The sequence below is a fragment of the Rasamsonia emersonii genome (assembly GCF_000968595.1).
Source record: "Rasamsonia emersonii CBS 393.64 chromosome Unknown ctg1118621760551, whole genome shotgun sequence".
NCBI classification, from domain to species: Eukaryota; Fungi; Ascomycota; class Eurotiomycetes; order Eurotiales; family Trichocomaceae; genus Rasamsonia; species Rasamsonia emersonii.
The window spans coordinates 1-25,476 of record NW_013562914.1 but is presented as its reverse complement, the minus strand read 5'-3'; the positions used below and the strand labels follow the sequence as shown (position 1 = coordinate 25,476).

The window sequence follows — 25,476 nt, the reverse complement described above, 5'->3', positions numbered from 1 at the left end:
ACCGCGGGAATAACGATGCTCATGAGGAATGGAGGATGGTTGCTTCGTCTTATCCACGAGTGATGGCCGTACGCTGTGCATATACGGAGTACGCTCTGGCTGATCCATACTCTACTGGTCTTTTTTTCCCAGCAGACGGCTGCAAACCCAGTGCACGATGAGCCATGGAGGGACCTCGCTTGCTCTTCGTTAATTAGTCATGGCTGGTGTGGCAACGACTGGGCTTCTTGGCGCTGCTGCAGTGAGGACATGAGCACTCGCGAGTGAATTGTGAAGTGTTATATCGTCTGCGGTCCCATCTCGCTGCTTCTTTTCGTCTTCTTCTGGAAACCCTCTTCGCCAAAAATAGCTGGTCGTCTCGAGTCTGGACTCCTGGATCGGATCCAGCGACCCGTGGTTGCTGTCTGCTCTCGTGCAATAATAGGAACCAGGCGTCTGGGACGGTGGCCCCGGTGGCAATGCCAAGCATGGCTGCTGTTTCGTGTGCTCTGGTTTCATTTGCTGGCTGGCTGGTCGAGACCATGCCGAGAGTCCTTCATCCAACACATGGCCATTCACTGACCGATCAAGATATCATTATCATATATACTGATAGAACGGCGGACGACCCAGTTGCTGCCTCATCTCTCCCCCCAGATCATCAACACAACGATCGGGAATCAGAACACAAACCAGCGCAAACGTCGTCCACGCCCAATGGAAGCCGACTTCTCTCTGTACGAAGGGCAATGAAGGCCAGACAGAACGACAGGCCGCGATCCAGGTTCAGTAGCACCGCACTTCAGCCATCTGGGGCTTGTAGCAGTCGGACACATAGGCATACAGACAGGTTGATGTGACTTGCAGACCGAACGAGCCTGCATGGTCAGCGATTTTCGAGACGATCCAGCTCCCTGAACCTGCTGATTCCCTGTCCAACTAGTGGAATACCAAATTTGCACGTTTCTCCACACTGACACCAAATATGATACCAAATATGACAATCCCTACGAGCATGAGGAAGCCGAAGGCCCGGTCAAGAACAACCGATGCTCCTGTTTCCTGACACCATCGTGACTCCGGGCGAGGCGATACTGCTGGCGATACTGATGGCAGGCAGGATGTTGACGACGACCACGACCAAGTATAGTACCAGAAGCACAAGAAAACCGACGGGTATCTCAGCATCAGGAAGGACAGGAGAAAATCGTGAAGCTGCAGTCTTCGCTGGGTTTGAGTCTCTGGAGAAGAGCATTTCAGAGAAGAGAAAGACGGCGCGGCTCAGGGAGGCTCCTGTGATGATGGCAGGAAGCCAGAAGTCCCGTGATCAGCCACGATCCGTAAGAAGTAGTGGTCGCTGACCTAGGAACGCATTCTAGACGCCGTAGGTCACAAAGATGGTTTAGATCCCTGTCTTTTCTCCCTTCTCGTGGAGGAAGAACAGTTGAGACAGTCCATATGAAAGACTTGGCCCTGAGCCCGTAGACAGCAATGCCCACGTAAATGGGAGGTAGAGCAAATCAAAGCGTTCAACAATACCGCTACGCCGCCCATGATGATGGCGATAGTCGTCGTATAGGAGATTATCGTGGTTCATCGGTGGAATGCTCCCAGGAGCACCAGTCTGGGGTTCACGACGCCGGCATTGAACGGTCCTAGGAAGCCATGAAGCTGACCTGGAGGAGACGGTCCACTTCAGCCGTGAGGCCAATTCTGTTTGTCAGCACTCTTGTCGAAGCCGTAGACCACGAGTGAGGAATCCTGCCTACCAGCAGATCATCTCGAATGTCCTGTCTGCAGACTGAGAATTGCTGCACTCATTGCTCGCTGAGGCTGCCATTGCGACGGATCAACCACGCTGTCACATTATAAAGGAACACACAGTAAAACAACACTTCAAATGGATTGCATGTAATCGCTCAAATAACAGCCCACCCTTGATACTCTGCAGGGCACCAACTGGCATTGCCTGCGGGGTTGTACAGCAAGCTTCAACGGTCAACGGTCTGGGCCACACGTGGGCCTCATGACAGCAGAATCAAGGCATTCTGCACGACGATCGCATGCCTGATCTGGGATGGCGTCAGATACGAGGTGACCACGGATGGAGTCGCTGTCACCACGGCTTTCCGCAAACAGCGTCGACTGGAAGCATCTGGAGGGATTCGCGAATGAATTCTCCCCGGTGCGGCGCTAGTCACGAGTTCGCGGGCGACGCTGCTCGGGGAGCTAACAGTCCCAGCTCACTCACCTCAACGCAACCTCAATTCATTCAACTCATCGTTGACACTACACCTGTCCTTCCCCATTATGACACTTGACACCACCGTGTAGCCAACATGCCCGCCAGCGGAGACAAGGCCAAGCAGGGGAAGCGCCGCGTCCCCGACTCTCTCCGCCGGCGGACGCTGGTGAGCTGCGATCGCTGCAAAATCCGCCGCATTCGCTGCCTGCGCGCCAACGAGCACGAGACGTGTGCCAGCTGCGTGAGCTGCGGCGTCAAGTGCGAGTCGACTCTGCCGCGCAAGCAGCGCGTCTACGGCAGTGTCGAGCGCTTCAGTCTGCGCTACCGTGCCCTCGATGCCCTCGTGCGCGGCCTGTTTCCCGACGATGACACGGACGATATCGACACGCTGTTCCGCCTCGCCAAAGACCGTGGGATCCCCATGCCCCCTGCGGACGACCAGACGCCGGCCCCGGATGCCTTCAGCCATTCGCCGGCACAGACCCCGGCAGACGACAGGAGTGACGGTCTGGCGTCGGAGGTGTTTGGGGAGAGACTGATCCCGGCGCCTCATGGCGTCTCGCATTACGTCGGGCCAGTCAGCTCGTTCGACTTTGCGACGACAATTCGACAGCTCGTGGCCAAATGCAATGGCATATCTTCTGGCGTGCGTCCACGCGACGGGCAGCGGAGCAAGCTGGAAGCGGAAATCGCCAATGCAAAGGGCGGCAGAGCGCTCGAATCGCGCATAAGGGGCCGTGCAGCAATGTTCGCGGGTGGGAGACATACGTCAGGCGTCGATTATCCGTCCTCGAGCAGACAGCGGGGACAGTATTCGACCTCAGATCCGCCGCCTCTTCGAGATATGCTGCCGCCGAAAAACGTGTCGGATGAACTGGTCCGCGCCTTCTTCGATCACGTCCATCCCAATTACACCCTGTTCCATCGGGGCACGTTCCAGCTGCGCTATGAGGCCCTGTGGCAGCCAGACTCCTCCCAAGCGCCGGAACCCGAGCCGGGCTGGGTCTGCTCCTTGTTTATGATGCTGGTCCTGGGAGCGGAGACGCTGGGGCAGGATGGCTCGGACGAGGCGACGTCGATCCAGAGTCGCTATGTGAAAATGGTGCGCGAACGGTTTGAGCAGCTGGCCTTCACCGCCAGCCTGGCCAACGTCCAGGCGCTGCTGCTGCTTCAGCTCTACGAACATAATTCGGGCGAGCGCAACGCGGCATGGATGATCCTCGGGCTGGCCGCTCGCATGGCCATCGCGCTGGGCATGCACCGCGAAGGCGTGAACGAAGGGTTTGACCCGATCGAGAGGAACACCCGGCGCATGGTCTGGTGGACGCTGTACATGTTCGAACAGAAGATTTCTATTATTCTCGGGCGACCGCCGTGCATCGACCCGATGGAGGTGAACGTCCGACTGCCGGACGAGGCCGTCCTCGATGGGGGAGACTTCCCCCCGGACTGTCATGCCCACGCCCTGGCTCTGATCCAGATTGGCCCCCGCGTCAAACGACTGGCGTCTGCGCTGTCGCCCAAGTACACGAGCGAGGACGCCTTGCTGGCGACTTGCGCCAAGGCCGGGCACATGCTGCAAGAGCTGAACGCGTGGAAGTCCCGGCTGCCGCAGCATCTGACACCCAATTGGCATCCCATGATTCCGCGACATCGTCGCGCCGTGCTCATGATGCACATCTACTACCATTACCTCGAGTCCATCGTGACGCGGCCGTACCTGTTGTGTCGAGTCAACCGGGACATCGAGCGGCAGCTGCAGACCGGCCCTCCTACGCTGACGGCCGTCAGCCCCAAGATCGACAAGCTGGCTCAGGCGTGTCGTTCCTCGGCGAAGGTGGCGCTGGACCACCTGCACCAGCTGTCGATGTTCGGGCAGCTGGAGGGGGTCGCCTGGATGGACTTTTACTACGTGTACCACGCGATGATGGTGCTAAGTCTGGACTTTCTGGGGCGGCCGCGCGACTCGGCGGACTCGGCGGAGGACGTGGCGCACAAGGAGCGCTTGTCGACGATGGTCGAGCTGGCTCGCCGAAGCAAGCTGGCGCCGACGTACAAGATCCTGTCCCGGGTGGCGACCGATCTCGCGTTGATCGTGGGGGTCGAGGTCGAGGACGCGTCGGAGAAGCAGGAGGCTACGTCGGCGGATGTGAAGCCCATTCCGAGCACTCCTCCGCAGCCGTACACCGCGAGCAGCGTCGCGGATCCGCCGAGCGAGATCCTACCGGTGCCGGAGCTGGTGTCGGACTTGTATGGGATCAACGAGATGCCGTGGGACTTTTTCCACCTGGGTAGCGACTTTGCGGCAGGGGCGCAGCACATCGCGGCGCAATTTGCCGGGTTTGACGGGATGGGGCTGAACCAGCCGAGCAATTGGCCTGTATAGTCAATCGAATATATGGAGTATGTACAGTTGTATGTCTGCAGGCATTACACTGCTAATTCAGGCATAGCAAATCACCAACTAAACAGTAAGCAGTAGCAGTCTCTCGCCAAGGCATTACTCATACTACAACCTCCAGCTCCAGCTCTCCCCAAACAGCTAGCTGATCGAGAAACTCCTTTCTCGACCGGATATTGACATGCCCTTCCCAGATGTCTGGACCATCCTCCATCTGCGTGAACCATCTCAATCGACGGTCGCGCGAGCAAAGCCGCAGCGCCGTGGGGAGAGTTTTGTTTCCCTGGTAGGGAACCTGAACCTATCGAGGAGGAGGCCAGCCAGAACGGAACGGCCACGTTCTCGATGGCCGTTGCAGCGCCCTGCCAGAACGAGCTTGGAGGAGAGATACGACCAGGTGCAGGGTGAATAGTTGAAAGTTAGCAAGTACATAAAAACAAGTACATACATTGCGAAATAGCCGATAGATATATATGCAACATGCAATGAAACAACAACGTCCAATCCACCCACCACTCGAGAACCGAGTCGAGGAATTCGAGCATTTTGTCGAAAAGCCTTGGGCACATACATCGCTCCTCGTACCAAGCTGCTAACAGATTGAGTAGACGCCTTGGTTGGGGTACAGTCAGGTCACGTCGACCCATAGCCACAGCCAAAGCCAAAGAAAGACATCATCAGGGAAACTATTCTTCAAAAATAGAGATATCCTTATAAAAGAAAGAAAAAAAAAAGAGGGAGTCGATATCTATCTACCTGCCTGTGGGAAGATAATATGTCGCAGAGTTACTACTAGATGCGAGAATAACATGGGTTCACCACTTGTATAGTACATGTAATCTTGTTGCTTTTTCGTCATGAATAAACAATAGACATAAAGCCCAGAGAACGAACGGATAAAAGCGTAGAGGAATTGCTGAAAGAGGTATTTCCAGAAGTTGCTTTTACTTTTGTCATTCTATGGGGGATCATTGTTGGAAGTATATCTATGCCCACGTAGTCTGTAGCCTCTAGAAAGCGGAGAAATATGACGAGTATTAAAGAAAGCTCACTTGATTTGGACAGTAAGCGTCATGCTTTGAATGGTGATATTTCAGAATATTATCGGATTATTCTCAGGCAAAGATGTAGCGTCTATTAGATTAGAAATGATTAGAAAATAATCAGCTAAGCGATAAGTCAGGCTAACCAGATGAGGTAGTTTCCCAGCTAGGAAGGACGTATTTCGACGTATATATCAGATATCTATCGATACAGTTTGGTTCAAGGAAGAAGAGTCAGGAAATACTGGAAGCTATGATGACCACGACATTATAATTTCTAAGGTTATAATTTCTAAGATCCGACGCATTCCTGCGCTGCCTAGGCGACAATGTTGTCGTCATGACTGCATGCGGAAGGAAACAGCCCTTGCATCGCCACTAGCCACGGCCATCCTCTTGCTGTCTCACAAGACAAAAGCTATATCTCACCTCTCTGAATTGTTTTCTGTAACATTCCAAACCACTGTCCATACCTCAATTGATTCTTTCGCAATGAGCGGCCAGGCAGCTAGCTACTACGATCCCCAGCAGGTCTTTGAGGACCCGCGTCCTGCGCCGCAGCCTCAGTATAACAACTACCAGGTCGAGCACAAGCAGCCTCCTCCGTATACAGACCAAAGCCCGCCGGTGTACGACTTCAGCCAGGCGTTTCGCATCGAGAGACCCCAGTTCCACGATGTCTGGGCGGGTCTTTTAGTAAGTGCCGTCAGGATGGATGGTTGTCATATTCTACTCCGGAGTATGTGAAATGCTAACCGCCCAGCTCATTGCCGTCTTCTGCGGCTACGTCGCCGTTTCTGGCCTGACGATCCACAAATACGCCGTGACAAAAGGCTTCAACGGCGATGGCATCTACGACTCGGCCAACACCTTCTCCCTCGATACCAACACGCTCGTCCTGTTCATCTTCGTCCTCTGCGTTGCCATCGCCTTCTCGTGGGCGTACCTGCTCGGCGCGCGCTACTTCACCAAGCAGTTCATCTGGATCACGGGCATCCTGAACATCGTCTTCGCCATCGGCACCGCCATCTACTACCTCGTGCGCAAGCAGTGGGGCGCGGGGATCGTGTTCCTGCTCTTCGGCGTCTTCGCCATCGTCTGCTTCGTCAGCTGGATCCCGCGCATCCCGTTCAGCGTGCTCATGCTGCAGACGGCCATCGACGTGGCGCGCCATTACGGTCATGTCTTCGCCGTCAGCGCCATCGGAGGCCTCGTGGCCGTCGCCTTTTCCGCGTGGTTCTCGGTCACCCTGGTTGCGATTTACGTCGCCTACGAACCGAATGGCCACGGTGTTAATCCGTCCTGTGCCCACGGCGGGTGCAGCTCCGCTAAGGTCATCGGCCTGGTCGTCTACGTGACGTTTGCCATGTACTGGCTGAGCGAGTGGCTCAAGAACACGGTCCACACGACCGTCGCCGGTGTGTATGCATCGTGGTACTTCTGGAGCCGGTCCCCCGGCGGGATTCCCAAGGGGTCGACTCGGGGAGCATTCCAGCGGGCGTCGACGTATTCGTTCGGCAGCATCAGTCTGGGTAGCCTGCTGATCGCCTTCATCAACATGCTGCGCCAGGCCTGTTCCGTTGCGCAGCGGCACGAGGCAGCGGAGGGCAACGTTGTCGGCAGCATCGCGGTGTGGATTCTGGGCTGCTTCGTCTCGCTGCTGGACTGGCTGGCGACGTTCTTCAACCGGTACGCCTTCTGCCACATCGCGCTGTACGGCAGAGCATACCTCCCAGCAGCAAAGGACACATGGACGATGATGAAAGACCGGGGGATCGACGCACTCGTCAACGACTGCCTGATCGGGCCTGTCCTGACAATGGGCTCGGTGTTCGTCTCGTACCTGTGCGCATTGCTAGCCTATCTGTACCTGGAGTTCACGAAACCGACCTACAACAACCACCACTCCAGCGGCCGGTTCACGGCCGTCATCATGGCCTTCTCCTTCGTCATCGGTCTTCAAATCTGCCAGATTTTCCTCACGCCGATCGGCAGTGGCGTCGACACGATCTTCGTCGCGATGGGCTGGAGTCCGGACGTCTTGGTGCGCGACCATCGCGAGCTCTACGACCGGATGGTCCAGCTGTATCCGCAGGTGCAGCGGACGATTTACGTGTGAAAAACCCCCCTACAAGGTTACGTCCAGGACAGATATGATATTTTTTTTTAATATCCGGATTACTTAATGCCTTAATTCCGTTTAATGAACAACTAACGAATGGATGAATGACAGAACGAGAGTAATGTTAATGTTAATGTTAATCAATAAATCTCTCTCGATGATGAAGAAGAGGAAGAATGGAATGGAATCAATCGAATTGAATGAAAAGAAAGTTAAGATTTTCCTTGCTCTTCTACATTATTACATTGTTTCATTATTACATTGTTGCATGTTGCATGTATCATTAAATAAAATAAATAATAATAATAAATAAATGAAACCCATCCATCGTCTCATTACGTAGGTCTTTACCTGTCCATTCATTGCAAATTAGAAAAAAAAATAGTAATAGCAGGAAGAGAAGGGTGGAGAATGTTGAAAGTCCGTAGCGTGGTCAATCATCAAAGAAAAGAAAAACGAAAACGAAAGAAAGAAAAGGAAAGAGAAAGGAACGTGGATTGGATTGGATTGGATTGCTCCTGTATCCTGTATCCTGTTCCTGTTCTCTCAATAATAATAAATAACAAAAATAAACTAAACTAAAATAAACTAAAATAAAATAAAATAAAAATAAAAGGCTGAAAGAAATCCTAAAAGTAAGTCAAAAAGGTTATATTATGACTGATTCGTCGGCAGAATCTTCTCCAGCTCCTGGATCGTGTATCTCAACCGCGCGTCTAGAGAAATGCCCATGCGGAGGTAGATGTGTTCTCCACTGCAGCGGGTTCTGGGCATGTTATTATTGTTATTATTATTGTGGCTGCTCCCACAGAACCCATCGAGAAAGACGCCCACCGCCTTGGCCATCTCGCGCAGCTCGTTCAGCACTAGCTGCTGCGTCATAATCCGGCCGATCTCTTCGTCCAGTCTGTAGGATCCGACTAGGAAGGGGCGGTAAACTGCTGCCACGGACTCTTTTTTTGATGGCGAGTAGGAGGAGTAGATGTCGTTGCTGCTGCTGTTGTTGCCGTTCATCACGTCAGGATCGTTGTTGTCGTCGTCGATGTTGACGATCGCTTGGTACCATGTCAGGATCTTCGAGTAGATCACGCCCATCAGGATGGGGAAGCAAAAGTCCTTGGCGCACGGGCATGCCAGGAGAGTCATGGCGTTCTTGATTGCTGCGCTGTTCGTTTGGAGGACTTGGTCGATTGTGGGCGCTGAGGAGGAAAAGTTGTCCTGCAGTTCTTCCACCGTCCCGTTGCTGTATGGGCTGGACGACAGCTGGTAGAGACTCGCCAATGTCCCCAGCGCAAGACCAATGCAGTCGTGCGACGAGTCGCTCATGCTTGGCTTGTCAAACGGCGGTCCTAGCGGGCTGAACCCCGTGTCCATCGGCGTGTTGCTGAAACTCGGGCAGGGGGTCATGTACGGCGCTTGCTGCTTGTGCTCCGGACTATTGTCGACGGTTTGAAGAAGCGGCAAAGGCGTGGGCATGTCAGTGATGCCTGTATCTCCTTGCTTCGAGAAGCTGCGGTTCGGGGCATATTCCACAGAGGCATTGATGAGAAACTTCTCTGGCGTCCCCAGGGGACTGTTCTCGTAGAACAGACCGTACTGGTTCGTGGCCGCATTCGTCGCCAGCATGCTCTCTAGATTGATCCCCTCCAGACAGGGCACAGACGCGGCTGCGTCGCCGTGGGAGACGATCTTGATATCATCGACAGCAGCGGCGGAGAGGCCACTGCTACTGGCGGCCGGTCTGCTCCCCGCAAGCGTCGTCATCCGCTGTCGAGACCGTGGCGGCTTGCCCGATCTCATCGACCGGCTGTAGATGCACTGCAGATCAAGCGAGCGGCACCGCTGACATGCCGGTTTCTCCTGGCTGCATTTGATCTTGTTTGCCGAGCAGCGATCACACGACGAGCGGAGCTTGACGCGGGATGTTGTGGAGGACGCGACGGAATCGGACGTTGGCATCTTGCTAGCAATTGGAGATAATGAACAGTATTCAAAAGCAGTGCGTGCCATAGTCTCGTTGGAAAGATATCAAGTGATTTGAGACGATCACGTTCACCACAGACAAGAAGGAATTCACCCTTTCATATTCTTGAACGACTGTCGAATGCTCAACCAATGCTTCCGTCGAGGTAAGCATCATATTTAAGTATCCACCCAACCAGCCTCGTCTGCTTCAGCCATCCCAATTTGCAGTCTATCCAGGGACGGTGCAACTTCAACACGTGCAACTCCAAGGCTGAACCTGCAGTGCCGAGTCACTGAGCAGGCAGGACCTCCCCAATCCGTCCGCATCGTCGACGACGACAAGCTGATCTGATACGGACCGGACCGCCGGAGAAACAAGAGATTTGTCATGCTGACGGCTCCGTGCAGTTTGACGCTACATCATCAGGCGCGAAGCGTGGTGGAAGGTGTTTTATCAGCTCGGTGCGACGTCCGGGGACGTGCCCGGCAGATCTGCGCAGGGACTCTGGGTCTCGCAGCCAAAATATGCCATTGGGTCAGGGCCCAGGGGCAAATGGCACATGTGGCCAGCCGGTGACACAGGGCACATGTCTCAATCTTTGGGCGCTGCAACCCGGATAAGGACGCGCGCTCTGCGATTTGCTGTGGACGGCATCGTTGTGGTCACGTTATCTACCTTGACCCTGACTCGATCCCAATAGAATATCCCAATAGAATTGGATTCCAGGCCGAATCGACGTCAATGGCCACGAGAAGGGCTGTTCCAGGATTCGCCTGGACGAGGCACCTGTGCGCGAATTTCATAACGAGCACAAATGTCTTAAAACTGGAAACAGCGTCTGAAACCTCTGCCGATCGGAAGAATTAATCGATACAATGAAAGATGCGAGGTGTCCACCGATTCAGTTGTTTGTTCAGAACAATCTTCACCGTGCATGTCGGCAGGCTGTAAAGATAAAAATGCTCCGTCATTCTCTGATTGGCTGGCTCTGAATGATGCGTCCTGATTGGCCGATCAAGACTGACATCACTGCTGATCGTGCTGTATACTCTAAGATCAGCTCAAAGACTGGCTATCTCTGTCTCTGGATTAAATATGGCCCTTCCAATCGATGGAATTGACTTATGTGCTGATGACAATTCTCGGACGGGAATCCTGCCGATGTTGGTTGTTCTCTGGCGATGTAGCAGTATAAAAGCCGTCGAAATCCGTTGAGAGATGGAAGAATTCGTAGATTCCAAGATAGTCACATTCACATTCTATTCTCTGATCCATCGATCACCACAAAGATAAATATCGAAACGTCAACTATACCATGTCTTGCAATTTGAAAGTTAATAATCTAGTTCATCTAGTCAATGCGATCTGTGGAGATTGCTGTCGTCTGATCTCCGGTAGCGGGCCGGTCTGTATAGATAAGATAGCGTAGCTGTTGCCGCTTCCGGCCCGAAGGATACAGTTGATAGTTATTTTCAAAGCGATAGATAATGAATTCCGTCTCTAGAAAGAAAAAAAATAACGGTTTTCTCTTTCATTGTATGCTATTGACTGTCCTATTCTCCAAACCAAATTAATTTCCTCCTTAACTGCTTCTGTAGGGGTCCGTCAGGGTCACAACTTTGCTTCCGGTCACACTATCTCATCTTCAACAACCACCTGACCCTTCCTCATCTCTTTCCACTTCCTTTTTTATTCTTTCTTTTTCCATGGACTACATCGAGCAGATCCTCGCCTGGCTCCTTTCCCACCGCAAAGGCCACGATGCAGGCCTCTTCCACAAAAGTCGGGCCTTCGCCAACGTGCCCAAAGAACCGACGATCCCGCTCGAATGCCCAGACATCGGCCCCACGGGGTCGACCATCCCGCCGGGATACAGCTTCTTTGGCAAAGGCATGTTTCCGACGCTGAAATGGCCCTCGTTGACGACGACAGAAATCAAGGAATATCTCCTCGTGGTAGAGGATCCGGACGCACCGCTCTCCGAGCCCAGCCTGCACGGGCTCTACTACGGCATCCCAGCGACGAGGACGAGCGTCACAAACGATGATTTCGAGAAGCAACAACAAGAAGAAGGAGAAGAAGGCTACACGCTCAAGGGCGGCTTCAAATACGGCCAGAACCGCCGGGGTACCGTCTACATCCCGCCGCGAGGATTGCTGGGCCACGGGCCGCATCGCTACTTCTTCCAGCTCGTCGCGCTCAGGGAGCCCATTGACGTGAGCAAGTTGAGTAGTCCTGCGACGAAGGAGGAGATTGTCGAGCAGATTGATGGGAAGGTTGTTGGGTGGGGTCTGTGGATGGGTATATGGGAGAGGAAGAAAGAGTGATCGATCGGATCAAGGCGGATGGTACTTTGAGAAACTCGATTATTAATATTCACAGTTTGAAGCTTTTTTATATACTCTTGGTTATGATATCTAATACATGAGTATGAAAATTTCTATTGACGCTTCCTGCGCTTGCGGATCACAAACTGGTTCTATTGACTTCCAGAGCTCATAGTGTTTGTTGTATGTAGACAGCATAATGAACAGGTTTACCCAAACAACGAACCAATGCGCACATGCTTCTAGATCATTCCAAGCTTGGTGATGGTTATATACAACATGTAGGAAAGAGAACCGGCTATATCTCTTGGATGTAGTTGGCGGGCACACTCTTTATCTGTCCGCCCTTCTCGACATCTGCCCAGCCATCGCCGCTGTCTCGGTTGATCAGCACGAAGCGGTCGCCTTCGACCATGCTGAATTCCGCATCCGATCGTGCCTCGTAGTCGTACAGGGCCTCGACATATTGGAGCTTCTTTGCTCCCCGTTTCGGCGCAACCGCCGGCCCAACCCGTTTCGACGTCCCACTCCCCGCCAGCGAGGTGGATGAGTTAGAGAATCCGGATCCCTGACGATCTGTTGACCCGGCACTTGGCGTGGGCGAAGGTGTTGGAGCAACCTCCACGTACGATGCCGGCACAAGACCGTCTAGGGCACCAGCGCGGACACGCATCCAGCCTGAGCCGTCTATTCTTTACTTAGCGAAATGGCCTCTGCAAGAAAACGTGTGCTCGGCAAACTTACCATCAGGGTCCACGACAACCACCTCCTGTCCTTCGTCCACGGTGATTTCTCCCTCGCCATTAGCTTGATAGGGATAAATCATCTTCCCCTTAGGTTCACTGGGTTTAGATGTCACAGCTGGTGTCGAGTCATTCGCAGGAGGCGAACTGACATACTGTGCAGGAGGAGGGGCCAGGATCCGGTTTTTCTTTACTCCTCCTGTTGTGGCTGATGGCGGCTTCGGGGCCGGAGAAGAGGGCGCAGCGGGTTCTGCCGACTCGTCCGACGCAGCAGCCGTCTTGCTGGAAGTCACTGACCCGGAAATTGATCGGCGGGCGCTGGCCGCATAGCCAGAGCTCAACGAGTTCATCGTGTCTCGGCGACTCAGCGAAGGCGACTCAGACACTCCGTTGGACGACAATGGCTCGTGGATGGTCGGAGTAGCTTGGGCCTGCTCCTGACGCTCGGCTTTCAGTTTCTTCTTCTCCTCCTTCGTCTGCTCCCCGGGGCACTCCGCGGGGACCTTCATCTGACACTTGCTGTGACAGGTATAACCACAGTCACGGCAGTCAAATCCCTTGGCTGATAGACCCCATATTCTCTCCCCACAAAGGTCGCAGTTTGTTGGAATCTTGAACGTCTGGGACCGGAAGTTGTGATTCTTCGCTCCTAATGACAGATCTCCGACGACAGAAATTATCGTGGACGTCTCCACCTCAGCTGTCAACCGTTTGCGATCCACCTCGTGGAGCTTTTCTTGCAGAGCAAAAATCGTTCTGACGAGCTCGACCTCGTCGCGGTTGTCCTTGCCTTGCTTGACGTTTTCGCGGATGCGTTTGGCACTCTCGACCTCGCGTCTCTGCTTATCTGCCTCCATCTTCAACTCCCTTGCCTGACTTTTACTCTTGGTCAGTAGGTTGCGGAGGAAGACTTTGGCTGGCTCATCGGTCACAATGGCTGCGTCATCATGCCACACGGGACTGGGCTCGAAGACCAGGTTCGGAGGCTCTTGCGTTTGGGTAACATTGTGCTGGAGGAACATGGCAGAGTCAAGCTTGGGATTGTTGCGTGGGATCTCGCCAGCAAAGTGCGAGATATGCTCGGTGCTTTTGGATAAGGCGGTTGTCTCGAGCTGTGCAGCTAGAGACCATAGTGAGTTCAACTTGGCGACTCTCGTCTCATTGAGGTCTTGCAGACTCTAGGAACCGACCCGTCAGCAGGAAAGACTACATCACAGAGAGACAGCAGTGTAACGCACATCGAGCAGCTCCGGGACATATTCATGATAGTACTGCTCCCTCAACTTATTTGCCACATTGATGCTGATAATGTAGGTATTCTGGTTGCTGTTAGTAAAGTCCCGCGTAAGGAGTGCCATCGCACGCATACCTTCACATTGTTCATCTCCAGGACCTGCTGCTGGTAGGCAGCCTGGGCTTTCGTCTTGCTATGGTCAAACGAGGATTCCATCTTTTTGCGCCGGTTTTCGACCTCCTGACACGCCCCATCATATTTCCCCTTGGCCTTCTTGAGATCACTGAGAGTGGATTCCCGCTCTTTCTCGAGCTTGCCAAAGTATTCGACATGGCTCTTACGTAGTTCTTCATATCGTGCTGCGACCTGCTTCAGGGGCTCCGCCACCTGGGAGACTAGCTCAAGCCCGAATTTGTCACGCACGGCGGCATGCGACTCCAGTGAATTGAGCTGAGTGGACCAGGTGGTCAAGGAAGCCGCCTCGAGGGATCCCGGTGTCATGCTGGGCGTGTCACCCACACTCAAACTGCTGATCTTCTTGGCTTTGCGGTCCGAGTATTTCTTGCATAGCGCAGATAGTTTGGCGGCATACTCCCTCTCGATGGCGCTTCTATCACGGTAGAACTGCTGTATCTCATCCAGCCACGAGATTCCATTGGATACCTGTATATCGTCGTCTCAGTGGATATCCTCTCGACACAAAATCGTGGGTGACGGAAGAGGAGTAAAGGAAAGGTTTCATGCGCAGGAGGCGGGAGCTGCATACCCAGGCGTTGACAGGTTTAAAGGCATCCTAGTCAAGTTCAATCTCGTCAGAAGTCGATCCAGCCATGGCTGAGTGTCAAGTGAACCACCTACCTTTAGTTCAGCCCCAAACTGGGGATTCACCTCAACCTCTGTCATCGCGGCTCGACGGCTTCTTCGTTATCCCGGCTCAATCATACGTGCATTGAAGACTGGTCGAGCTGTGAACCTGGACCAACTCCGTAGACGAGGGGTGGCGGCGGGCGGACACTTGCAGCCGTGGACAAACCTCCGACATGTGCCGTTCCCCAGCAATCGGTCAGCCGCGTCGCGCAGCTCGTCTGCGACCAGGAAGAATTCCAAATTAACGCAGCGACTTCTTTGTGCAATTCGGGTGGCACTGCTGAACGTGTCGCATGGAAATCGGCCGAGACTGACGATAGCAACAGGCTGGCAGTTCCAAGCTGGTCTTAAGAGTTACTTAGTTGAGGATAGGCCGGAGGACCATCGGGGATCGGACACGAGACTGCGGGGGCTTGGCGCTGACTAAGCGGGAGCAGGCAGCTGCCCAGCCACAGCACAGGCAGGCAGTATGACGCCGCACAATATCTGCTATACTATTCCTTTAAAGGATCTCTACGATGCTGATAAATGACACACTGGGTGACTCGCATTCGACAATCATTTATTCAGAGTCTGAGAACCAGCACGACTCCTGAGGCATCTCGCCAGTGAATGCCTTCTTCACAGCAAAGCCACCTGCATCTCCACGGGATCTGGCTTGCGCCGGACTGTCATTGGCCCTGGCAGCAGTTCACCGCCACAGGGGGCGACGGCGTGTTTGCAGCTGCGAAGGGCTTGTCTGCCCCCAAAGCAGTTAGCCCACACTGGCCCACCGCCTAGGTTATCGATCTCTTTTTCAGTCCCGCAGAGCTCGAGGGCAGCCTGCATACATTACCTGACCATCGCGGCAGACAATAGCCTGTTCGATCCTATCTATCGTCGCAGGGCTAGTCTGCCAACCACCGGAAATCCGTGTCCTTTTGCCTCTTTCTGCCAGTCCTGTTGCATGGCTGGTTGACCTCATCCCGTCCCTTCTCAACTACCCCTCCATCCCACTCGTGCTCGTTCTTCTTCAGCGCTCTCTGACCTACCACCCTCAAACTCCTCTGACAGCTTCATATCTCGCCTCTATCGTTCCGTTCCTCGTCGAGAGCTACAGCTATGGCATCCGAACAGCAGACTCAGTCTCCTAGCGCTGGCGCTCCACTGGAGGATCGCATCACCAAGCCCGATTCCACCGCGACTGGTATGCAACTCTTCCGCTATTCTCCTACCTTGAGCTGTTTCGCGCAACCTGGAAGATATATATTATATGCCCTCTCCAACAGTAGCTAATCGGTATACAGCTCCTGAGCAGAATGAACCGCAGAAGGATGCGGCAGCCCAAGACGGAGCCCCGGAGGCCCTGGGTGGCAGCAACCTTCAAGAATCCGATTACACCGTCCAAGTCAAGCTCAGCGACCTGCAGGCTGACCCCAATAACCCTCTTTACTCTGTTAGCACCTTCGAAGAGCTGGGCCTGTAAGTGGGACACGTTCATCATCCATATGGTCTGGTCGTTGTGGTGCTGACCGCATTCGTATATAGGGACGAGCGCATCACCCGTGGTATTCTCGCCATGGGTTTCCGCAAACCGTCCAAGATCCAAGAGCGCGCTCTTCCTTTGCTCCTTGCGAACCCACCCACCAACTTGATCGGTCAGTCGCAGTCGGGTACTGGAAAGACGGCCGCCTTCGTGTTGAATATCCTGAGTCGCATCGAATTGGCCACCGACGAACAGCGGAAGACTCCGCAGGCCCTGGTTCTCGCGCCCAGTCGTGAGCTGGCTCGGCAGATCAGTTCGGTCATCGAGCACATGGGAAAGTTCCTCGAGGGACTGGTTGTCGCAGTCGCCGTGCCCACTGAGGCCAAGCGACCAGCGCGCTTGGAAGCCTCGGTGGTTGTTGGAACACCCGGTACCGTTACGGACTTGATGAAGAAGCGAATCTTCCTGCCCCAACGCATCAAGGTGCTCGTCCTGGACGAAGCCGACAACATGCTCGACCAACAAGGTCTTGGTGATCAATGCATCCGGGTCAAAGCGTTCGTCCTCGCCCCTTTCGCGCTATTGTTTCTCGCAGTTGCTAACTACCGTATCAGAATGCTACCCAAGACGGTGCAGGTGGTGCTTTTCTCCGCCACTTTCGGGCAGCATATCCGCCACTATGCTGCCAAGTTCGCCCCGAATGCTAACGAGATCTCCCTCAAGCAAAACGAGCTCACCGTTGAGGGTATCAAGCAGTTCTATCTTGACTGCGCGGATGACAATGACAAATACAACGTGCTGGTCAAGCTTTACGGTCTCCTCACCATTGGATCGTCGATTATCTTTGTCCAGGTGTGTTCTCTCGAGCTTTCCATCTGCAGAAAACTTTCTATCTAACGACCGTCTAGACTCGTCAAACTGCCGCCGAAATCGAGAAACGCATGGTCGCAGAGGGCCACACTGTTGCGTCGCTGACTGGTGGTATCGAAGGCGCCATGCGTGACCAAATTATCGATAGGTTTCGCAACGGTGACGCCAAGGTGCTGATCACCACCAACGTTCTTGCCCGTGGAATTGACGTTTCTACGGTGTCCATGGTTGTCAACTACGTATGTGTCTAACTTGGGCGTCTTTTCTCTCGCACGCGATGCTGACGTTCTTTAGGATATCCCTCAAGTGCACATTCCTGGCCAGCCGCGTAGAGCCGATCCACAGACGTATCTCCACCGTATTGGTCGTACGGGTCGTTTCGGACGCGTGGGCGTGTCGATCTCGTTCGTGTCCAACCAGGAAGAGTGGAAGATGCTCATGGACATCCAGAAGTACTTTGATACGCATATCGAGGGGATCGAGACCCGCGACTGGGACGCTGTGGAGAAGATCATCAAGAAGACGATCAAGAACCCGCGGTCTCGTCCTGAGTTTACGACATCATAAACGAGCGAGCCATGGCGGGTGGGTTTGTCTGAGCTTTTCTCGCGGGACTGAGCTTCCGATCTTATCCTTTCGCGGACGCAGAGGATATGGACTCGGTAAAATGAAGTACCGGCCTCGGAAACGTTCTTTTTTTCTTCTAGGCGTCAGCCAACAAAGCCAACGGCGATGTACCTGAAAAACAAAAAAAGAAAGGATCCGCAACATGATTCTCATTTTTCTGCTCCCTGCGGATGAAGATTTTTTTTCTCCCAAGAACATGTGAGACGAGAGCATGATAGATACCAGTTTTTGTATTTTTTTTCTCCTTTTTTCATGTTGATGACATCCCCGATAATTCCTTTGTTTTTTATTCTGTATTTTGTTTTCTTTTTTGCTTCTTCTGGTAAATACTACTACCCAGGTAGACTGCGGGACCAGAATAGAAATGACAAAAAGTGCTATGTCCGTCATTGATAATAGTCGATAGTAGTCGATATACCGTCTGGCAGAAACACGTCCTTCAAAACTCACAGACCATTGTATAGATGCCTGTGTATACTAGCTATATCCTAGGAAGGGATGGAAAGTGAGCTAGCTAGCACTATAGGTCAAGTAGCTAATGATCGAACGATGCAACGGAATCTGCCTACCTACGTAATACCTATGACTAGCCAACCCAGCCTTATGCAAGCCTTGTCAGCGTCAGCATTCTTAGGTAGCAGTCAATTGTGCGATGGCCGTCATCCAGAGCTTACTTACGGGCAGTGATAATGCTGTTCCTTTTAAGGGTTAGCAGCAGCATGACTTACTGACTGCTTCTGGAGTACTCCCATCCAGTCCAGCCTTGCCTTTTTTTTCCTCTGTGTCAACCCAGGAGCGCAGGCATTCATTTGTTACGAGAACTGATGCTGTCCGTCCGTACGGCTTCTGTTTCTGACGCTTACTCTCTCTGCCTTTTTCTTCGGCCTCATACTTGCTCTTCTCACGGGTTAAACCTGGTATAAGTAACATGGCCTCTCTAGAAGATAAACCTATATTTGCAAGTATCGCTAAGATTTATTGTATATTCTATCTCAAGAAGTGGTTTCCTGGAACCATATCATGCTAATTATATTCAGTGATTGATCAGCACGTTCATTCAGTCATTATCGTCAGATGGTATCTAACTAGGTGGTTTAGTTTGCATGCACCGTGTTGAACAACCGATCCCCAATATCCCCTATCCCCGGTACGATGTATCCCTGCTCATCGAGACCGGGGTCGATTGCACCCACGACAAAGTTGGTTCCCTCAGGCCAGACCTTGGCTGCTTTTTCCAGTCCTGCCCTGCTGGCGAGGATCGAGACGAAAGTGATGTGCTCAACACCCCAGTCCCTACCGAACAGTTAGCCTGTCACACGCACATGAGTGTATCACTGCTTACCGCAGAATCTCAATCACCGCCCCAGCTGTGCCACCCGTGGCAATCAAGGGGTCCACGACATACACCCGTTTGACCTCGGTGTTGTTATTCGGCAGCTTGTTGTAGTACTCGACTGGCTGCAGCGACACCCGCTCGCGAAACATGCCGATATGGTAGACGACCACGTCCGTGTCTGGCGCCAACTGGGCCAGGAAGGCATCGCTCATGGCCAGTCCCGAGCGGAGCACCACAATCAACCCGATCTTGCCCTGGGGCCGTTCATCCTGGGTCGCTTCCACAGCCAGGATGCGGGAGATTTCAGCAGTGGTCGCGCGCACGGCGGTGCTGCCCAGCGTGCGGTCGCGGAGGTGATTGAGTTTGGACTCGACGAAGGGGTTGGTCGAGACGCGGGCGTTGGCAGGGAGCGAAGGATCCGACATTGTGAAAGAATCCGCTATATACGCTGAGAGGATGGACAGAATGGCTGTAACGAAAGGACGGTGTGTGAGCGTCCTATATATGGATGCTTCTCGGCAGTCTACCTACCCAAAGTAGCAGGCAAGCTGCGGTGAGGGGCGCGGGAGAAGCTGCCGGCGATAAGCGGAGACGGCCCGCGATAAGACAGACCAGACTCACCCGTGGCACGAGACTGGGAGAGCACTCAGAGCAGGCTTTGTTACACGCAGGAAGAAGAATGCCTGGCAGGTTTGCTAGTGACACAAGCGATGCTGAAGGCACAAAGATAGCACTGCAAGCAAGACAGTTCAAACAGCGAGCTGCAGGGCCTGGAAGGGAAAGAGCTGGAGAAGCAATTCCGCACTGATAAGCGTGGGGGATCCCGTTTGCTGGCGCGATAAGATCACATGGCTTCCCCGCGCGTGGTCTGCCTGCGTCCTGTTCCTCCCTGGCATGGAGCTTCTCGCCCGCCCTTTAAAGTCCCTGGATTCCCTCAGACGAAATTCCCCGTCTCCTTTCTCCTCATTCGTCTCTTCCTACCCTTAGCTTAGTCGTCCTCTCTCCTTGCTAGAGTGCCCCTGGCTACATCGCAATGCTGGACACCGATGCCCCTGCCGACGTTGATCGTCACCCCAAAGAGGAGCCAACCACACCGCCCAAGTCGCCTCACAGTAAGCATATCACGGTCAGTACTGATGATCTATTTCATGCCTGTATGGGGGCTGCAGTCAGTGCTGATGTCTCTCTAGTTAACCACCTACCCCGGTCAGAGTGGCATCGACCCTGTTCCTCTTCAATGGGGTGCTCCCGACGCCAAATCACGCGGGCCCATTATCGTGTCGCGGCATCCGTCGATGCTGAAACGCCGCAATGCGATGGGTGCCCATGGTGGCAGCTACAGCATCTACAATGCGCTGGCCATCGCCGCGGGTGATCTTCCGACCGACTTCCGCCCCGACTTCACCAACACGGAGCCCACGTTCAAATTCCCCTGGCAGCCTTCCTGGGCCGATCCCACCAAGATCGTGTCTCTGGACCCCTACGGCCATGATATCGTGGCGCAGTTCAAGGACTATCTCGATGCGGGGTGGGACATTCGGCCCACGATGGCAGTCACTCGGGCCAACATGAAACTGGCCGAGATCGAGAAGGCTGTCAGCGAAGGGAAGCTTGCCGTGGATGGAAACATTGTCGTCGACGAGACTGGTGAAGTACGGGTCACCAAAGTGGCCGTCGAGCCGGTCTGGTATCTGCCAGGCGTCGCGGCCCGGTTTGGTGTCGACGAGGGCACGCTGCGTCGAACGCTGTTTGAGCAGACTGGCGGCAGCTATCCGGAGTTGATCACGCGTCCCGATTTGAAGGTCTTCCTCCCTCCGATTGGGGGTATGACGGTGTACATTTTCGGTCCGCCGGAGCGGGTGTCGGATGAAAACGTGCGACTGGCGTTGCGCATTCACGACGAATGCAACGGCAGTGACGTCTTTCAGTCGGATATCTGCACCTGTAGGCCGTACCTGGCGTTCGGTATTCAGGAGGCTGTCCGAGAGGCGCAGAACGGTGGCAGCGGTGTGGTGATTTACTTCCGCAAGGAAGGTCGCGCACTGGGCGAGGTGGTCAAGTACCTGGTGTACAACGCTCGCAAGCGTGGTGGAGATACGGCGGACAAGTACTTTACGAGGACGGAGAACATTGCCGGAGTTCGAGATGTGAGTGGCGTTAGATACTATGTAGTTGTTCTTTCGCTGACCCATCCAGATGCGATTCCAAGCGCTCATGCCCGACATTCTCCACTGGCTGGGAATCAAGAAGATTGACCGCATGCTGTCCATGTCGAATATGAAGTATGACGCGATTGTGGCGTCGGGGATCAAGATTCATGAACGAGTTCCCATTCCAGAGGGCAAGTCATTGATCATACAACTGCAAATGTTGGAGCCTGCTAACACAGCATTCTATCAGAAATGATCCCCAAGGACTCGCGGGTGGAGATTGACGCCAAGATCAACGCGGGATACTTTACGACGGGCAAGCAGTACACGATGGAGGAGCTGGCCCAGATCAAGGGACGCGGCTGGGAGAAGTGGGAGGATGTGACGGTAGGCTGCAGTTAGACCGCTTGGTTACGGGATCACCACTAACAGCTCTACAGCACTAGTCGTTGATTGATGCTATCGGTATTGGTTATTATTAGTTGTCATATCATTACTACGGATCATCTTTCGGGAGAAAATTCACTTTTTTTTTGCGTTGTCATTTCGGTTAATCTATGCTAGTAGGATAAATTAGAATCAAAAGATTTTCGCAATATGTCAATGTGACCCTTGATAGCATCCCATCAAGACTAGATATGCACGGGTTATCAGCAGGTAACCTAGGTGAGATGAATGCCGTCAAAATCAGGTGATTCCCCAACCTTTCGCCAGTTGGGCCTTCTCTGGTCGCGTACACGAACCATCACTGATAACTGTGATCATCACCGCGCTGGGTGTTGGTCTCGACGACCGCCATGGCGGTCAGATCCTGGTACCACGGAGCCTGCGTGAATCCGTGGTAGACTACGTACTGTACTGTATGTACACACATACATACCTAGCAGGCTCTAGTATTTCGTGTATACATGTACTGTCCATATTTCTGCCTCTTAATCCAGCTCCTCCTCCTCTACCACCTCCTCCTCGTCGTCGTCATCGTCGTCGTCGAAAGAGCTATCAATCCTGAAACTCCTTCCACTTGATCATCCTCTCCTGCAGATTCAGCATCTCCCCATCAACGACAAACGTCCCATCTCCACGATGGTGGAACATCTTCCCATTTTCTCTCGGGTCCTGGTCCGGATGCGTCCATGCCTTGACGACCCTTAACACCCACATGCCGTACTTGCTTGCCATTTTGGTGTCTTCGACGACGCATTCGATGTTTGCTAGGACGAGGGCGCCTGCTGCGTCTCCACTTTCATTCCTACCAGCACCACTACCTTCACGTCTAATCCCAACGACAAGCGGCGCCTCCACCTTCTCCGCAGGGAGCACCTCAAGGCCGAACTTCTCAAACTTGTCCACGTCGGAACCGGAGCAATTCCCGATATCGACCGCCGTAGCCGCCATATCCACGCTGGGCACGGCCAGCACGCACTCGCGATGCTTCTTCAGCAGGGCGTAGCTGGCATCCCAGGGCCCGATTATCGCGCCGATCAGCGCGGGCGACTCGTGCTGCATCATCATGTGGAAGCCGATGGTCATGATGTTGTGCGTGTTTTCTTTCAGCGAGCCGGTTGTTACGAGGAGCACGGGGCCGGGCTCGATGAGGCGGTAGACTTTGTTGATGGGGTAGGGGGAGAGCGTCGTAGTAGCAGTAGCAGATTTGGATGATAACGGTTGTTCTGTATTGTCGTCATTGTTGGTGGTGTTGTTGGTGTTGGTATTGTTGTTGGGGGTGGTTTCTGATGGAGCACGCCGTTTTCGTGGTGGCATGGTCAGAACAAGTAGAATAGTATGTAGTAAGGTCTGCTGGTCAGACTAGAATTGAAGTTGATATGTGTATGTACTGCGTATACTCACTACGGAGTATGTATATGTACTGTAGGTACAGTACGCAGCAGTTAAAAAAGACGCTGAAGCTAATTAGCCGTTACATCATAGGGCTTCAGCCTTCGAGCGGCTGGTTCCGCTCCCCGCATCCCGCTGACCAGGAAAATACATTCTTGCAGGACATACATATGATACATATCTATGTACAGTACATCTCATCTGCAGCCAGTGAATCAATATCAAAAGAAACACAATTAACGCGCTTTCGTATTATGTTACTACTATCCTCCACAAACAACTAATTCTCGATGAGTCATTAGCTTTTCAGGCATCCAACTGTCTTCTACGGCGTCATCTGTAGTCCGTCATCTGACAAACAGTAGTCAAACGTCCGAAACATCCGAGTTTTTCTACCTAAGTACTGCAGTGTACAGTACATCCTATAAATATTTTTTCAGGTCTTTGACTGGATACAGCGTTGCAAGCTTTTGTTGTCAATTGTTGTTGTTCCTTGTTTATACTACAATACAGTAATACATAAATTGAAGTCACATTCTTCTAGACACAGCGATCCTCAATTAAACCTTCATAGTTCATTCCTATCAATTCCATCAGCTTGTGTTTGTATTTCCAGTCTCATTTTGACTGACGACTGCCATGGCTCACATCGCATTCCCCAACACGCAAAAACCATAACTCTATCCACCTCCCGGACCTACAGCTACGTTTACATCCCATCGAGCAGCAGCAGCAGCACGTCTTTCCCAACACTCTTCTTCCTACACGGCTTCCCCTCCTCATGCTACGACTGGCGTCATCAGATAGATCACCTTCTTCTCGCAGAAATGGATATAGCATCCTTGCGCCCGATCTCCTCAGGTATAGTGGTACTAATAAGCCCTATTTGGCAGGGGACTACTAGATAAAGATAATAGCTACAGAGATAGTCAAACTCCTAGACTATAAGTGCCTCCCTACTATATATGCTGTAGGCCATGACTTTAGCTATATATATTTCTATCCTATCTAGTAGACTATTTCCCTTTATAATTGCTGAGCTACAGCTTCCATTAGTAATAGTGCCTATACTATATATAAAACTAGGTGAGTAGTTTAATCTAACCCGCATCCCGGTGAAACGAAAAGCCCTGTGTGCCAAAACCATGTCTGGGTACCTTGACCTCCAACTGACCACATCCTCAATGCAAACCAATATTGTATGTTGCGAATGGTTAAATATAATCTAAAATCATATTTAAGTATATTTACCTACTTTCTAGCCAAAGATTCACATATGATATGAGTTTGTTACGCTAGAGATCTTACGAATGCTTAAACCACCAAAGACTTGTTGTATCTTCATACCTCTCATTTTCTGTTTAAATTAAAATAATTCTGGCCAAAAACTACAAAGCCATATCGATATAATTGCTTTTAATAATTAGTGAGCCAGTTCTTATATTCCTCTCATGTCTACAAAGCATCAGACAGTAACAGCTGGTACCTCCTCAGGCCAGTCAATACAGTCAAATACACAGTGTTTACCTAATCATTGTAATGCGTGGTCATGTAATAAATCAAATTACAGGGAGGTTCATGTTCACTATGACTCATCGTAGAAGTCACGTGTTTGACAGGGTCTCTGGCATTCCTACACGGAAAACAGATAGAGCTCAGTCTGTTGCAAGCTTAATCTTCCAAATAGCAGCCGAGACACAGATTACCGTAGTATTGACCCGGATGGAAATATGGAATATGTTTTATCGAGTGTTTACTCAGTACTTCAGATACACGTCAATGATGACATTGTCTGAAAAGCAAAAGATATCAAAACCATTAAATTCAGGTATTCGCCGATAAACAGTATAGCTGATCTGGGACCAGCGGAGACAATCAAGGGCGTAAGGATAATGAAAGACGATTGAAGACGGCCCCTGCTGAAGTAGAGGTTTTGGAAATATATTGATGGGAGCGAGTAGGCGCCAAGAACCGTCTGAGAATTGAAATATCTGGCTCAATCAACTTGACCGTCTATATCTGAATCGGCTGCTCTCCACCGATTCAATGCATTAAAAGAAGATTTGGTGTCAGGATGATCAAGACCTAATTTTGTTTTCCTGAGTTTGAAGCATGTTTCCATCAATCCTATTGCATCCTCCTTGCGTCCTAGAGACCTCCAAGTAAATGCCAGATTTGCCATGCTGGTCAGCGTGTCGGGATGCTCTGGCCTCAATACCCTCTTCCGTGTCTCCATCACTTGCACAAGAAATTCTTCGGCCTCGT

The 25,476-nt window shown here is 52.4% G+C and overlaps 9 protein-coding genes across 9 annotated transcripts; 5 read left to right on the top strand and 4 right to left on the bottom strand.

The window, feature by feature from the left end:
• Positions 1-2,318: 2,318 nt before the first annotated feature.
• Positions 2,319-4,774, top strand: T310_7494 (uncharacterized protein; the record flags this gene model as incomplete). Its single annotated transcript, XM_013469716.1, has 3 exons — positions 2,319-4,564; positions 4,611-4,639; positions 4,704-4,774. The coding sequence occupies 3 exons, from the start codon at positions 2,319-2,321 to the stop codon at positions 4,772-4,774; spliced, it is 2,346 nt and encodes a 781-aa protein (XP_013325170.1).
• Positions 4,775-6,160: 1,386 nt separating this feature from the next.
• Positions 6,161-7,787, top strand: T310_7493 (uncharacterized protein; the record flags this gene model as incomplete). Its single annotated transcript, XM_013469715.1, has 2 exons — positions 6,161-6,364; positions 6,432-7,787. The coding sequence occupies 2 exons, from the start codon at positions 6,161-6,163 to the stop codon at positions 7,785-7,787; spliced, it is 1,560 nt and encodes a 519-aa protein (XP_013325169.1).
• A 719-nt stretch (positions 7,788-8,506) lies between these two features.
• Positions 8,507-9,749, bottom strand: T310_7492 (AflR-like C6 zinc cluster transcription factor; the record flags this gene model as incomplete). Its single annotated transcript, XM_013469714.1, has 2 exons — positions 8,507-8,544; positions 8,600-9,749. 2 exons carry the CDS (start codon positions 9,747-9,749, stop codon positions 8,507-8,509), a joined length of 1,188 nt encoding a protein of 395 aa, XP_013325168.1.
• Positions 9,750-11,071: 1,322 nt separating this feature from the next.
• On the top strand, positions 11,072-12,083 carry T310_7491 (uncharacterized protein; the record flags this gene model as incomplete). The annotated part of the gene is made up of 2 exons (XM_013469713.1): positions 11,072-11,161; positions 11,355-12,083. The coding sequence occupies 2 exons, from the start codon at positions 11,072-11,074 to the stop codon at positions 12,081-12,083; spliced, it is 819 nt and encodes a 272-aa protein (XP_013325167.1).
• Positions 12,084-12,381: 298 nt separating this feature from the next.
• Positions 12,382-14,963, bottom strand: T310_7490 (Actin polymerization protein Bzz1; the record flags this gene model as incomplete). Its single annotated transcript, XM_013469712.1, has 6 exons — positions 12,382-12,770; positions 12,828-13,938; positions 14,065-14,145; positions 14,196-14,723; positions 14,827-14,853; positions 14,919-14,963. 6 exons carry the CDS (start codon positions 14,961-14,963, stop codon positions 12,382-12,384), a joined length of 2,181 nt encoding a protein of 726 aa, XP_013325166.1.
• Positions 14,964-16,028: 1,065 nt separating this feature from the next.
• Positions 16,029-17,829, top strand: T310_7489 (RNA helicase; the record flags this gene model as incomplete). Its single annotated transcript, XM_013469711.1, has 5 exons — positions 16,029-16,113; positions 16,214-16,388; positions 16,455-17,244; positions 17,301-17,501; positions 17,557-17,829. 5 exons carry the CDS (start codon positions 16,029-16,031, stop codon positions 17,827-17,829), a joined length of 1,524 nt encoding a protein of 507 aa, XP_013325165.1.
• A 1,117-nt stretch (positions 17,830-18,946) lies between these two features.
• Positions 18,947-19,650, bottom strand: T310_7488 (Uracil phosphoribosyltransferase; the record flags this gene model as incomplete). The annotated part of the gene is made up of 3 exons (XM_013469710.1): positions 18,947-18,970; positions 19,041-19,182; positions 19,232-19,650. The coding sequence occupies 3 exons, from the start codon at positions 19,648-19,650 to the stop codon at positions 18,947-18,949; spliced, it is 585 nt and encodes a 194-aa protein (XP_013325164.1).
• Positions 19,651-20,258: 608 nt separating this feature from the next.
• On the top strand, positions 20,259-21,857 carry T310_7487 (GTP cyclohydrolase II; the record flags this gene model as incomplete). The annotated part of the gene is made up of 5 exons (XM_013469709.1): positions 20,259-20,351; positions 20,416-21,372; positions 21,422-21,507; positions 21,615-21,762; positions 21,822-21,857. The coding sequence occupies 5 exons, from the start codon at positions 20,259-20,261 to the stop codon at positions 21,855-21,857; spliced, it is 1,320 nt and encodes a 439-aa protein (XP_013325163.1).
• A 263-nt stretch (positions 21,858-22,120) lies between these two features.
• Positions 22,121-23,136, bottom strand: T310_7486 (uncharacterized protein; the record flags this gene model as incomplete). The annotated part of the gene is made up of 4 exons (XM_013469708.1): positions 22,121-22,221; positions 22,256-22,265; positions 22,332-22,380; positions 22,535-23,136. 4 exons carry the CDS (start codon positions 23,134-23,136, stop codon positions 22,121-22,123), a joined length of 762 nt encoding a protein of 253 aa, XP_013325162.1.
• Positions 23,137-25,476: the final 2,340 nt, after the last annotated feature.